Source organism: Arachis hypogaea, chromosome 6 (assembly GCF_003086295.3).
Source record: "Arachis hypogaea cultivar Tifrunner chromosome 6, arahy.Tifrunner.gnm2.J5K5, whole genome shotgun sequence".
NCBI lineage: Eukaryota > Viridiplantae > Streptophyta > Magnoliopsida > Fabales > Fabaceae > Arachis > Arachis hypogaea.
Genome location: NC_092041.1, coordinates 106681620 through 106696758, shown reverse-complemented (window position 1 = coordinate 106696758; position 15139 = coordinate 106681620). Strand labels below are relative to the sequence as shown.

General features: G+C 34.4%; 2 protein-coding genes across 4 annotated transcripts; both read left to right on the top strand.

The window, feature by feature from the left end:
- Nucleotides 1-381: 381 nt before the first annotated feature.
- LOC112697394 (iron-sulfur cluster assembly SufBD family protein ABCI8, chloroplastic) lies at nucleotides 382-3475 on the top strand. Its single transcript, XM_025750547.2, has 2 exons — nucleotides 382-2100; nucleotides 2971-3475. Exons 1-2 carry the CDS (start codon nucleotides 667-669, stop codon nucleotides 3187-3189), a joined length of 1653 nt encoding a protein of 550 aa, XP_025606332.1. The 5' UTR covers nucleotides 382-666; the 3' UTR covers nucleotides 3190-3475.
- Nucleotides 3476-7321: 3846 nt separating this feature from the next.
- LOC112697393 (uncharacterized) lies at nucleotides 7322-13904 on the top strand. 3 transcript variants are annotated; one of them, XM_025750546.3, is made up of 8 exons: nucleotides 7327-7831; nucleotides 9066-9373; nucleotides 10761-10869; nucleotides 10960-11304; nucleotides 11534-11580; nucleotides 11954-12016; nucleotides 12145-12277; nucleotides 13431-13904. In XM_025750546.3, the coding sequence occupies exons 3-8, from the start codon at nucleotides 10791-10793 to the stop codon at nucleotides 13445-13447; spliced, it is 684 nt and encodes a 227-aa protein (XP_025606331.1). In that variant the 5' UTR covers nucleotides 7327-7831; nucleotides 9066-9373; nucleotides 10761-10790; the 3' UTR covers nucleotides 13448-13904. The 3 variants fall into 3 exon arrangements, with proteins under 3 accessions (XP_025606329.1, XP_025606331.1, XP_025606330.1); XM_025750545.3 differs by having other exon boundaries at nucleotides 7330-7831; nucleotides 9035-9373; XM_025750544.3 differs by lacking the exon at nucleotides 9066-9373 and having other exon boundaries at nucleotides 7322-7831.
- The last annotated feature ends 1235 nt before the right edge of the window (nucleotides 13905-15139 follow it).

The following is a 15139-nucleotide window of genomic DNA, read 5'->3' as shown; positions in this document are numbered from 1 at the left end:
ACTTTTAGATTATTCTATATCACTCTTTATATTTCTATATATATATATATATATATATATATATATATATATATAATATCTATACTCTTCTAAAATGTTCTATGACCTTTCAAAATCTTTTAAAACTTTCTAAGATATACCAAAATTGTAAAATCCTGAAAATTAATGAATAATTAATTTATGAACCAAAGAAATTATAAAATTAGAGTTGGAAGAGATAAAAATATTTAAAATACGAATTTTAATGCTAATTTTATAGAATTTAACCCAAAATTAAAACAACAAACTAAATTGGTTGAACTGGACCATTTTGGACCCACCACTCAATATATAAATAAAGCACTCAATTAATTATAATAGTATAATATTTTTTAAAATATCAAATACATATTTAATATTTTATGTACAAACAACAACAATAATTATACTTTTCAACATCAATTAATTACTTGGGGGATTTCCCATTTTCTATACTCCCACACCGCCACACCCACCCTAACACCAGTGTCTAAAGGCCAAGACAGGGTTCGTGTTACCCACAAGACACAAAAAGGTGTGGCCACAAAAATTCGCAAATTTGGAAAATCAAATTCAACACCATAACCACACCAAACCGAAATCCACCAACCCCAAGCTGCAGAAAATTCTCAAACTCAAACATCATCCATGGCGTCGCTTCTGGCCAACGGCGTCTCCACCTTATCCCCTCAACCCACCTGCGATTCTAAGCTCTCAAAATCCCTTCTTCCTCACCCAACAACAAAGCTCGAGTTCCCAAAGTCCCGACCCCACAACAAACCCTCGCGGCTCTTCAAGGTTCGCGCCGATGTCAGTTACGACAACATCAATCCTTCCACCACTCTCCCAACAACCTCCGACGAGAAAATCCGTGAAATTCTCCGAAACCGCGACTACGATAAGAAGTTCGGTTTCACCGTTGACATTGACTCTTTCTCCATCCCCAAAGGCCTCAACAAGGACACGATCCGATTAATCTCCACCTTAAAAGAGGAACCAGATTGGATGCTGGAGTTCCGCCTCAACGCGTATGAAAATTTCCTGAAGATGAAAGAGCCTAATTGGTCCGACAACGTTTACCCTCCAATCAACTTCCAAGAAATTTGTTACTATTCCGCACCAAAGAAGAAACCAACTCTCGGCAGCCTCGACGAGGCGGACCCCGAGCTTCTCCGATACTTCGACAAGCTCGGGGTTCCGCTCAACGAGCAGAACCGCCTTGCGAACGTGGCGGTCGACGCAGTTCTTGACAGCGTGTCGATCGCCACGACTCACAGGAAGACTCTGGAGAAGGCTGGAGTCATATTCTGTTCCATTTCAGAGGCTATTAGGGAGTACCCTGATTTAGTTAGGAAATATTTAGGGAGGGTAGTGCCAAACGAGGATAACTATTATGCTGCTTTGAATTCTGCTGTTTTTAGTGATGGATCTTTTTGTTATATTCCGAAAGATACTAAGTGTCCTATGCAGATTTCGACTTATTTTCGGATCAATGCTATGGAGACAGGGCAGTTTGAGAGGACTCTGATTGTTGCTGATGATAGAAGCTTTGTGGAGTATTTGGAGGGGTGTACTGCGCCTTCTTATGATACTAACCAGCTTCATGCTGCTGTGGTGGAGTTGTATTGCTGCGAAGGCGCCGAGATTAAGTACTCCACGGTGCAGAATTGGTATGCAGGGGATGAGGAAGGGAGAGGTGGGATATACAATTTCGTGACGAAGAGAGGGCTGTGCGCCGGCGCAAGGTCGAAGATATCGTGGACGCAGGTTGAGACGGGGTCTGCCATTACTTGGAAGTATCCAAGTGTTGTTTTGGAAGGGGATGATAGTGTTGGAGAGTTTTATTCTGTTGCTTTGACCAATAATCACCAGCAGGCGGATACCGGGACAAAGATGATACACAAGGGGAAGAATACGAGGAGTAGGATTATTTCTAAGGGGATATCCGTTGGGCATTCAAGGAACTGTTACAGAGGGCTTGTTCAGGTTCAATCTAAGGCGGAGAATGCTCGAAACTCGTCGCAGTGTGACTCGATGCTTATTGGCGACACTGCAGCGGCCAATACTTATCCTTACATCCAGGTACCATTTTGGTTTCAGATTGGCATTGCTAATACTTGTTTAGCTGGAATTTGTGTTTTTAATGGCATTTAATAAGTTTGGAACTTTATTTGTTATTTTCTTTTTGTTCAGATAACTTATACAAGGATAGATTGTATTGAATTCCTATTAAGCCATTCACAAATGACAGAACTCAAACTTGAGATGTTGCTTAGAAGGATGAGTCATGCTATTTTGAATTAACTAAACTAAATTGGAAAAACTATACTTTTCATATTATATAGTAGAAAGTAGTGTTAGAGACATGAAAGTAGGATTATTTAAACTCTACTTTTAGTGCAATCATCTGTTTATTTGATCCAATATGGTTGGATTATTTATATATTAGCCTTGTCAATATGGACTACTTTTCATATATATTAGCCTTCACTTTTCATAATATTTTTTCTCTTTAGCTTTACCCGCCCTATTTAAAGATGAGTGCATTAAACTGAAATCCAGATGAATAATGCATAATTGGTTATTGTAGGGATAGGAATTAATGCTGAATAAATGATTAAATTGCAAAGAGTAATTAATTGATATTAGACATTCTTCTTCTATAGCTAAAATAGGGTTCTTGTCTAGTACCTTTTTCCTTAAGAGTAAGGGGTGTGTATGTAATTTTCTTTATTTCAGGGAGGCTGGAAGTTTAGATTGGATTTTATACTTTAATTATTAGATTTAGCTTTAATGCATACCTGACCAAACAACCGTTAATTCCCTTTGTTTCACTCTTTTTTTTTTAATCAATTCTCCCACTTCCGTACAACTGTGCGTATTCCTGTCTTGAACATCAGACCATCACCATGATAATTCTGTTTTGTTTATCAATTAACAATTATTTTGCAGGTTAAAAACCCTACTGCAAGAATTGAACATGAGGCTAGCACGTCCAAAATTGGAGAAGATCAATTATTTTACTTTCAGCAAAGGGGGATAGACTACGAAAAGGCCATGGCTGCTATGATCTCTGGATTTTGCCGTGATGTCTTCAATGAGCTTCCAGATGAATTCGGTTCTGAGGTGAACCAACTCATGAGCTTGAAGCTTGAGGGTTCAGTAGGTTAATACAGCTTTTTCATGCATTCTACAAATTGTGGAACTCCTCAGAATATAGTTTTGTAGAAATGATGTATATAGATTTAGTGTATGCCAAAAAAGAGTTTCAAAAGTGTTGTCATCTTATCACCTTCAATAAAACTGTTACCCTTTTACTCTTTTTTTGTGTGTGTTTCTTACAATATTTCCTATCCTACTAGGAGAAGTACTAATCCGTCGTGAATCAGATTCATTAGCCTTCTCTTGTCAATATTACCCTTTTACTCTATTTAATTATTTATCTCTATTGTTGATCTTTTGTATTTCTTCTTATTCCCCCTTCTACTTGCTTTTTCCTTCATCTAGTTTCCCTTCTACTTGCTTTTTCCTTCATCTAGTTTTGACACGATCTTCGTGGAAAAAAAAAAAAAAACTCTAAAGTGGAAAATAATAAAATGATAATTGACTAGTTAATTACTTTCCGATGACACTAAGTTTATAACCACTTTTATTAATATTAGAAATTAGAATTTAAAATTTAGTACTTAAGTTTAAAGTGTTAGTAAAAGAATAATAAATTTTATAGTTCAAATGATATAATCTCTTTATTTTCATTTAGAGATGTTATGCACATCGTAAGTGGAATATTTAGTAAATTTCCCATAGAAGAGGAAACGAATTACATAGATACTTCAACTTTATCAAATCCAACCACCAAGAATGTAACTGTCTGTTTGCCAATTCCCTAAGATCGTACATTCATATCAAATAACTGACAAATCCATGTAAAACATTGATCCAAAAGAAGCATATAGTTCCGTATACATAAAGAAAGGGAGCTTTGATACAGTCAGTCGCAGAGAATTCTGGTGCGATGATAATAAACAACTATTGATTTGTGTTTATAGGACAAAATATTGATCTTGGAGATCGAGATCTTACTTATGATAAAGTTCCAATTATTGAGTGCTAATGAATCTGTATCAGTGACTGCCAAAGTTTGCTTGGAATGTGACAATGAGTTGTTCAATGGTTCCTTAAACAACAGTCCCCGTGATTTTTGTAACATAAGAGTACAATTGTGAATTGTGAATTGTGATATGTGTAGTGTTGCTACTTACCATCAAACCTGCCTTGAATTAGTTGTAACTTATTAATTGCAACTTTATGGCAAGTTTGTTTTTCTCTATCCACCCCCTGTAGCACTGTAGCAGCAAGCAAGAAAATCAAGAATAATTTTGTAAAATGATATGCTAATTTGATCAATTATTTTACTTTCAGCAAAAGGGAATAGACTATAAAAAAGTCATGGCTGCCATGATCTCTGGCTTTTGCCGTGGCGTCTTCAACGAACTTTTTGATGAATTTGATTCTAACGTGAACTAACTCATGAGCTTGAAGTTTGAGGGTTCAGTATTAATACAGATTTTTCAAGCATTCTCCAAATTGTGAAACTCCCAAGAGATATAGTTTTTAGTGCATGCCAAAAAAATGTTGGCATCTTATCACCTGTGATTCTGTGAATAAAATTGTTACCCTTTCACTCTATATTTCTGTAGTTGAACTTCATTTTTCTTCTTATCACCCTTCTACTTGCTTTTTTCCTTATTTAATTTTGACACAATTTTTGTGAAAATGTTATTCTAAAATGCGAAAACTAACAAAATAATACAGTGAAGAGTTAATATTCGTTGAGTCCTCTTAGTCTTAGTTAGCATCTTTTGCCTCGTGAATGGAGAAGGTTGTGTATCAGGAGGAGAAACTGAAGATTCTGACGGCTGCCAAATCTAGTACAGATGTGAAGATCACGTTGATGAAGTGTCAAAACTTCGACTTTGCAGAATCAATTTCTGTGCAAGGAAGGATAGATCTTTTAGGCTTTTATTTGGACATCATGTGTTTACTTCTTAAAATTATTAACCTCTTAACATTCATGAAAATTTGAAATGGTACAAATAGAAGTTCTTTAGATATTGTTTTAATAAAAATACATGATACATGCATTGTCATAAATTTATACTATTAAATTAATTTTAATTCTTGAGTTTTTATAAGTGATTTTGATAATAAATCTAGAAATAACTTTGAAATTATCCATGGCGCTTATTTTGAAATAATATACTCTTGACAAGAGAGATTTAATATTCTTAACCTTCACATATTACTTTGTAAAATAGAGTTGTGTATTTTTTTTTTAAAAAAAATTGAGATTGCTTTAAAAAATTTTTAGAGCTTGGTCTATAAAATTTGAGGCTTGCATAATGCATACAAAGTGCTATATCAAAAGAGTGTAACGAAGTATTTTTTATTGTAACGATTTATTAAACACCCTAAAATCTTTTTAGTATAATAAATTATATATTTTAATAATTGTAAAAAAATTAAATTTTTTACTCATACTTTTTTATACAGTAAATACTAATTTATATAGTATTAGTAAAAAAAAAAATACAAATATTAATTATAATATGAAAATTGGATTCAACTACTTAGTTAAATTTTGGATTAAACAACTATTAGTACCTATAAATTTTTACGAACGTTGATAAAAGTACCCATTAAATAAGAAAACTAACGTTGTATCTATGAAAGATGGATTTCGTACGATAAAAGTACTCAAACCCTTCTTCTTCTTCAAAATTTACCAAAAAAATACACTCTTTCTTCTTCTTCTTTTTCTTCAAATTTTAAAATTTACTAAAAAAACACACTCTTTCAGATCTAAAAAAACCATAATTAGAATCAGAAGCTTAACATGGCTGAATCTACAATAACCATTCTCACTGCCGATCACCGCTCTCTCACTGTCGTCGCCTCATCGTCGCCGTGTCTTGCACAGAGCTTGTTTAACAGCATCGTCGCCTCCTGCTCCACGCTCGTTCGTCATCGTCGCGGCCTCCTAATCGATCTTCCTCGTCATTGCCGCTTCCATCAGAATCTTCATCGTCTTCAGCAGAATTTTCATCGCCTCCAGCAGCCTCTTCGTTGCTCATTGTTGTTGCCTCTCTCAGTCTCGTCGTCGTGGCCACCTCGCAATTGTTGCCACCTTTCTATACTAAATTTGTTTTTCTTATTAACATTTTGGGATTTAGGGTTTGTTCAATTTTTTTTGACAACTTAAAATTTGGATATGACTTGATTTTGTAAATTGATTGGCAATATAACTCTTTTTGTTGTTGGTGGTGTAGGTGGTGAAAAAGACCTTTCAGATTCTAAGTACTTTTGATACTTTTGCATTGAAGCTTTTCATTTCCAAAGAAATGGGTGTTGGTGCTGAAATTTGGGGAAGAAGAGAGGCCGTCAGGAAGAAGAGAGGCCGTCGAATTGACGTTGAAAATGAAGGATGGGTTAATTTTGAAATTTTGTTAAAAAGTCAACAAAAAATTTAGATTTAAATATTTTTGTTGTATAGAACCCAATTTTCATGGATACAATTTTAATATTTTTTGTTTGATAGATACTGTTGCCAGCGTTAGTAAAGTTCATGGATACTAATGATTGTTTTTCCTTAAATTTTTTTAACAAAAAATAATTTATTTAAATAATGTATCAAATTCCATAAGTCATATACTCATACGCCTACATTTATAGAATTTTAATAAAATTAACTGTCACTTCCCACACTCTTAGCTACACTTCGTCTTCTTTCGCCTATTCTCGCGTTCTTCCCTCTTGACTCATTATCTCTCAACTTATCTCTTAAAGATGATAATGAGTAAGATAGGGTAGGGATTGAACTCAATCCAAACCCTATTCGCGGGTTGAATTTGTTACTAAAATTCAATTCTATCATATTTGCAGATTGAGAACAATCCAACTCTAACTCTATCCGCAATCAATCCGCGGGTATTCGACTCTATTAGTGAGTTTTCACAAATATGCAATATTATAATATAACCTAACGAGTATTCACAAATATGCAATATTATAATATAACCTAACGAGTATGCAAATCATTGTTATCAAATTCGGCTCGACTCTGGCCGGTTCGATCGAAAAACCGGTCATCTGACCGGACCGAGCCACATTAAATTGGCCATGCATCGAACCCGGTGGAACCCAGTTCGACCCGACGGGTTTTAGCTAAAACCGGTGACCCGGCTGGTTAATTTAATCCGGTCCGGATCGTAATGAAATTTTTTTAACAAAAAAAAAAAACTTTGAAACGGCGTCGTTGCTCAGTTGCCCCCCTTCCCTTTCGTGAAACTTGAAACCCTAATTGCTAATTTCCCCCCTCCCCCCAATTGCCCCTAATGGCCTAATCTGAGAGAAGAGTTCCAGTGGAACCCCCGACCCCGAAACCCCCCAGCCTACCTCGTCTCTCCGTCGTTCGAGCTCTGCACTCGGCAGTCCCTCACGGCCTCACCCTCACCTTCACGGACTCGCCTCGTCACTCCGTCGTCTCTATCCTCACCTGGTCGCTCTCTCAGTTTCGGCCTCACCTCGTCACTCTCTCAGTCTCCGCCTCACCTCGTTGGTCTCTCAATCTCGGCCTCACCTCATCAGTCCCTGCACTTCGTCGGCGCAGAAAGCTCACAGAACCAATCAAGCAGCATTTCTGCATCTGCTCCCTCGGGTCAGTCGGGTGGTGGTGGTGGTCGTCAGAAAGCTCACAGAACCAAATACAATCAGAAAGCTCCCCTGTGTCGCGGTCTGGGAACCAGTTAACCAGGTGAGCATATTTTAGTTAGTATTGTTATTGAATTTGGTGGTTATTACTATTATATTTGATTTTTTAGACTAGTTATTGAATCTGAGCGAATTTTAGTTAGAATTGCTGTTGAATTTGGTGGTTGCTGGCTTGCTGCTGTTGTATTTAGTTTTTTAGAGGTGTTGTTTGTTATAGAGTTGCTGTGTTCTTATGAAACTGGAGCACCGACTTTGAGCTCATCCCTTGGCTTTGAGCTCATCCCTTGGACTTGATTTACTGGTTTTGTTATCTTTCATTTGTTCTTGTTGATTTAAATTAAGAATGTATTTTGTACTAGAGACTAGTTAATATCATATTTTTAGATTATTAGTTATGTTTAAAAAGACTAAAAATGTTTGTAAAGACTTGTATTTTAAGTTTTAAGACATTATTTTAATTTTTTTTATTTTTTTTAATTATGACCGGATTAACCGGGTAAATTAGTGATTACCGGTTGAACCAGTGACCCGGTCATTTGCATTAACGATTCAATACACACAATACAATTATCCCATAAACAACATAACCATCAAATGTTCAATTCTATATAAAGGTCTTTGGTTAAATTAATAACACAAATACAAATAAAATGTTGTGCTATAATGTTATATTTATATATCACAAAATAAAATTGATTTTTATATAAAAAAGTGTTAAATTATTAATTGATAATTTTGACTCAATGATAAAGATGATTTGCACTAAGTTAGAGGTCTTTAGTTCAATACCCACCTATAACATATTTTTATAACATATACAAATAGATATATAGGTTAGTCGGATAGAGTTGAGACTCAGTCTACACTCAAACCCGCTCGACACTAATATAGGATGCAGGTTAGTTTCAATCTCTCATTCTCTAATTTGTCATATTTTGACATAGTTTATTATTAAAGTATTCAAACTATTTTAAATTATTCCAATTTAGCCTCTTAAATTTGATTGTTTAAAATTTTAAATATTTGATTTTTAATAATAATAATAATTTTATCTTTAAATATAAAGAAATATTGTTAAACTAATAAACTATTAACAAAAATGAAAAATCTAAAGATTTCAAATTAATACATGAGTGACAAACCCCCCTCCCCCCCAAAATACCCCAACGACTATCACATCCCATTTTCTCTTTGCTTACCCAACAATACCCACTACTTTCAAATCCTCAATCTTCTTCTTCCACAGCCCCTCAGTCTCCCGCTCTGTCATATACCAGAACGGCAGCCACTTCTTTCTCCAGCAACCCTCCGATCTCTTCATTGTACACCGTTGCTGTTGCTATGTGATGTCTCTCCACCGAGGCTGCAACCTTTGAGCTCGACGCCGATCTGCTCTCCTCTCCTCTCTCTGCTGCTGCCGTGCTCTCTACTCACCCACTTTCGATCGCTACCTCTGTACTCTCTCTCGAACCTTTTGCTTTCTCTACGCACATCGCCGCTGTTCTATCCACCAGCAGCCTCCGCTGCCGCCTGCAAACTCTGCTGCCAGCACTGCAACGAACATCTCCTCCCTTCAGAAAATTAGGTATGCGTTCTCCTTCTTCATGTTCTATTTGTTGTCATTTCTAATTCTGGAACCTAAATTTGTGTCTCTTGTTTTATTTTATCTAAATATTTGTTTCTTTTTTCTCTTCCTCTGTGAATTGAATTTATTTATTTTTAAACTATGGTATTTTGTATGATTGTTTTGTGTCATTTCTAGAATGATAGAACATTGGCACTAGAATTTGCTTAATGGAATGGACATTGAAGGCGTGTTTCTTCTTCTACTTTTATGTGCGATCTCTTGATTTTTGATTAATTGATTATTGAATATTGATGACTTGATCAGTTAAGAATATGGTTTAGTTCAATTTAAATTTCTTTGTTCATCTATCTTTTTTATTAGGTTAGTTCTGGGTTTGCCTCTTTATGAGATGAAAATACAGTGTGAATGTGTGATTAAACTTTATTCAATTCAGTGAGAGCTTTTTAATATTTGTGGTGTGTTCTTCCCAAATAGAGGCTTAATTTTCTTGTGTATGATTAAACCTTGCTGATTTATAAAAGAATGAACTAGTTAACATTCTGGGCCTTAATTTGCTTGTCATTTGAATTTAATTAAAGACAAATGGAAGGATGAAGGCCTTAGTTTGCTTCGGTTTTGCTTGCCATTTAGGTTCACTAATCCGTCTTCATTAATACAATGTAATAAGTGTCTTGCATATGATTGTTTGCAATTCTCAATTTATCTTTTATTCACGTAATGAGACTCCTTTATGGCTATGCAATTGATGACTGCTTGTTAGACCAACCATATTCCTGTCTTTTATTATTGTCTATGTTAATTTGTTAATCGAAATATATCAGATCACACAGAATATTGTTATTCATTGAAAAAGTTGAGAAGTTGAAGAAACACAATTTCTGGGATCACTTTGGTCCCATTTTGGATTAAAAAAAATTAATAGTTTACAATCAAAAGATGTTAAGGAAGAAAATGAGTTAAACAAAAAAAGAAAAAGAAATAAAAAGAGAAAGAAAGAAGGAAGAAAGAAAAGTTGAGATATGCATTGATATAAAGGGCATCTAAAAACATATTGTGATGACTAAAAGATATCTCTATATATGTATCATGTTGCTAAATGCTACAAAGGGAATAGACATATAACATAAGATGGAGGGAAAACAATGAAGGATGTTGTGAGGAAAAATTGAGTGTTTGCTTCAGGAGATGACAAAAAGCTATCCACCTGCTGTAATTTTTGGTCTATTAAGTAATAATGTATATTAAAATGATGATAGGTGAAAATTTTTAATGAATGTTGGAGACTTGTACATGGATGTTGTAAATTATATCATGTAGGATATTTGTGGTCTATTGTAGATTTGTAGCCCTTTTTTCTTACTATATTATTTTTATTATATTAAAGGCAAAATTTCCAAGGCGTAGAGCCAAGAAAATGGTCAAACACTCAACTCAATTGAAGGAACTTAAAACCCGAACGCAGCAACCTCAATTCGAGGAGCTTGAAATCGAAGGTACAGCAAAATCAAATAACAAATTTCTTGATCGGCATAAAGTTTTCACTATTTATTTTCATTAAAACTCTACCTGTGTGTTTGTGGCAGTGGAGCATCAAATCAGTGCAATTAGGGTGGTTCGTGATGTTGAGATCGAGCGATTGTTGATGGAACTTCGTTTGGTTCGGTCGTGTTTCAGTGAGGAACAGCTCCGGAAGCCAATGCTGCAGGTCTTTGAAGAAACCTTACCGAATCTCTCAATTGTGAAAGATGAAGAGAATGGGAAATTCGATGTGAAGTGGAAAGAGAGAGGGAGCAGAATGTCCATGACCTGTGGTGGTGTAGGAAGAGATTTGCACGCTTCTCTGTTCCAGAGGCTTTCAATTGCTTTTCCTTCGGAATGTCCTGCTTCGGTTCCTCAGTTTGGTGGTTTTGAATACTCTAGCAATACTGGTAGTGTTTAGTTTTCTCTTTTGATTTAACTCATTTCATATCTGAATTAAAGTTTCTTAAATTGAATAAAAAAATGGAAATGTGTGTTACGAAACATACTATTGTTCTATGCCCCTTAAATTGTTTGAGTTCCTTCAATTTTGAACGATTTTACTATAGATATTATAGTTCTTATACATTTTGGCATAGATTGTAGTTGATACCTGTTAGTTTACTTCTTTGTTGGCAGGGAGAACAGGATATCTTGGTGATGAAAATCTTCATTTTAAGGACTTTGTATGTTCTCTATCTTCTCTGTGCACTTTGATTAATTGTATTTTGTAACATCCTTAGCTGTCTTATTTGGGTCACTTACGCAAGACTTGATGCAACATAAAATTGGGGTAGCTGTGTAGGAGCCGCATTAATATAGCACTTCCATTCTCATTTCCATAATGTGCTCCATCCATGAATTGATTTGAATGAGAAATGTTGCTATTCATTTAGGATAGTTTCATGTACAGATGGAAGAGAACTTACCTCTGTTACTAATTTCTTTGCATACACTGCTAAATCTATTATGACTAACTTAAACAGCTTGCAAATAACAACTAATTAGTGATTGCAATGTATTGTGATAATATGAATTGATTGAATGTCTGTTACATAGGTTTTTGAGGAGCCATGTGAAGCTCAGACTCTCACAAGTCAAGAAGGTCTTCAGACTCCCAATGTCCGTATTTTTTCTCCCTTTATTTTTTACCTTCTGTTTTTTATGGATGACTTTATGAACTCTAGTATTCGTTGCTGAGGCTATTTTTTAAACAGCTGTGATTGATTTGGCTTTGTTGCCTTTTGCAGGTAAGTAGTCAGCGCTTGTCTGTTGGGATGACACCCAAAACCCTTAGGCTGCCAAAACCTGGCGAGATGCTTCTCTCTGTCCATGGATCACCTCTTGGTGTTTACAAGGAAAATAACATGGAAGCTATATATGGTATGAAGCAAATGTTCTATTTGAAACTATTGCTATATCTTGTTCATTTAGTTTCCTTGTTGCATGAAGAGAAGGCGACAACTCCTTTTTTTTAACATCTGCATACTTTATCAAAAATAAACTACGAAGATGGTACCCAAAAGTTTATGCCGCTAACAAAAATAACTTGGAAAGATAACAAATAAGCTCCAAAGGATTTAAAAAGTGAGAAAATTAACCGGATATTAGTTATATTTTTTCATAAAATACTTTAGATACTAGATTTCGATGCGACTTTTTGTAAGTATTATTAGAAAAATGAGACTTTGACATAGTTAAAATTTGGTGATGTGTCAAGGAATTTTTTCAATGTTTTTTGTGAATGATTGAATTTAAAATAAAATGCACAAGTTGTTTGCTAAATACAAAATTCATTTATCATTTATGTAAAAAAAATATGATATTTTTGTTAATGGTGTCACGTTTTTAAATCTTCTGAGACTTATTTGTCATTCGTATCTTATTTGGATATTTTTTATAGCGTTATGAATTTTTTTGGTGCAATTTCGGTAATTTACCTTGTTCCTAATAGCATGTGAGCTATTTTTAGCTCAATTTGTTAGTTACTTTATAAGCTAAGCTCTTGAGCCCGTGAGCTACTGAGCTTGAGCTAAAAGTTTGAGCTCATTTATAAAATGAGTCAAACTTAACTTTGCTATGTTCCATGAGCAGGGTTGTATATTCATTTATCGGTTCACATAGATATGTAGATGCCTTGAGACCTTGGCATAATATCACCTATATCATTATATATTATCAATAATAATATATAATATCTCAATTATTTTCATAATGTGTCTTGTAGATTATATATGTTGAAAATAAGTATGTACTTGTAGCCAAAAAGCTTAATTAATATCTAAGGGTTAATGTTCAAACTGGTCTTTGAAATTTTACTCGTGCATGAAGATTCCATAATAAGATTAAGCTCAATAACAAATGAGTCAAACCATGAGTTGAGCTAAATATTATCAAGCTGAGTTTGAGCATTGTCAATTTTGGGGTCGACTTTGCATATTTTCAACCCTTGATTTTGTTTTTGTTCTTTCACACTGAATGAAAATCCTGAAATCTTCCAGAATACTCTAGTTATGATATCTATTATTATCTGCAGAGTCAGAAGAAGGTTAAATGCCTGCTAAAGCTATTATGCGCACTGACAGTACCATCCTCTTCATCACCTTAGAGGATGGCCATGTAAATTTGGTGGCCCCTAGTTCATCATTTTTCATTTAATGTTCTACAGTTTTAGATGAATGCCATTGACTAATTAGATCGAAGAAACGCAAGTATTGGTTTCAGTTGCTAGACCATTCTACAAAGTTGCTTATACCATATAGTTTCAAATTCAGTGTTGGTTTATACTTGGGGAAGCATAATTGTTAGATTATTACATATTTACATTGTGGTTCAGTTATTTAGTCAGTAATGAGAATTATTCTCCTAAATATGTATGTTAGGATTGGTTCCATTCTGTTAAGAGTAGTACAGACTACTTAAAATGAGTATGTAAGTGATAGCTATGATTGATTGTATTGGTCAATCTCATTTTAAATTTATGCTTAGATTTTTCTCCCAGGCTACTCAATTTATCTGTGACTCCGTGCATTCCATTGGGTATTGACATTTGTTAACCCTTCGTGTTACGAGTTTTAATAATTTGAATTGTGTATTCTTTTCGCCAATAGATGTTTTATATTGTTATGAAAACCATCATGTAGTATGTAATCTGAAAGTAATAGCAGAAGCAATAGAATAATGGCAAGCGGCATACAATCCCATAAAAAAGAAAAGAAAAAGGTAGACCTAAGTTGATTGTGCATTAAATCTTTCTCCTTTTTCACCCTATCGACGTTTGCAATGTAGCATTTGGATTAAGTCCAAAGTAGTTTCTTAGATTGGTCGTTTGTACTGAAAAAGCTTTTGAGATTTCAATTACATTATAAATATCATCGAGATTGAAAAAATTGTATTAATGTTAAATGACTTCGTGTCAACAAATATTTATCGTCAAAACTAAGGTAATATCGTTTTGTCTAATCCAACGTGTAAGGATATGTGTCAAGTTATTCGTGGCATGACGAGTAACTCGACGGAGAGGGGATAGGAATCACGTGGTGCATTTTTTTTAATTTCGGAGATTTTTATGGTGCAATTAAAATCTCGGTGTTTTTTTTTTTTTTGTGCAAACTGTCAATTTCAATGATCACTTTAGAGTTTAACAAAGTTTAGGTCGTAGTATTTTCTCTTATGTTGCAAATAGTTGGTGTTTAATCCATGATCTGACTATTGGCACACTCTTCACTTAAAGATAGAGTCTATGTATTATATTTAGTGTGAAGTATATAAGAGTAAGTTATATCTCAATATCTTGTTTAGCGCCAAAATTTTCGGATACCGATTTGTTATTTACCTCAATAATAATACATAAATAAGATAAAAATATATAACAAATTGAATATATTATAAGTAAAATTTTAAATATAATAATAAAAAATTATATTATATCACATTATGTGGTTTGGATTGGATTAAATCAGTTTTAAGAAGTAGATCTAAAATCCAATTCAATCTGTGCAGTTTGCTAAAAATAGATTCCAATCAAACACAAGTTAATGCTGTTTTAATCGGATTCTTTTTTAATTTGATAAGCGGTTTAATTTAGATCGGTCACACCTGTTCGATTGGAGTCACTATTACTACCGCCATCATTGGAAAAAGACAAAGGAGAGGGGGAGAGGATTCGAGCAGAATCGAAGAAGAGAGAGAGAGAAATTTAACTGTTTTGAATGAGGCCATTTTTCCGAATTAAATATTAGCAAA

Coding starts and splice junctions, on each gene's coding strand:
- LOC112697394 (XM_025750547.2), top strand. CDS start 667: ATGGCGTCGCTTCTGGCCAACGGCGTCTCCACCTTATCCCCTCAACCC. Junction 2,101..2,970: donor ATACTTATCCTTACATCCAG/GTACCATTTTGG, acceptor ATTATTTTGCAG/GTTAAAAACCCTACTGCAAG.
- LOC112697393 (XM_025750544.3), top strand. CDS start 10,791: ATGGTCAAACACTCAACTCAATTGAAGGAACTTAAAACCCGAACGCAG. Junction 10,870..10,959: donor CGAGGAGCTTGAAATCGAAG/GTACAGCAAAAT, acceptor TGTTTGTGGCAG/TGGAGCATCAAATCAGTGCA. Junction 11,581..11,953: donor ATCTTCATTTTAAGGACTTT/GTATGTTCTCTA, acceptor TCTGTTACATAG/GTTTTTGAGGAGCCATGTGA.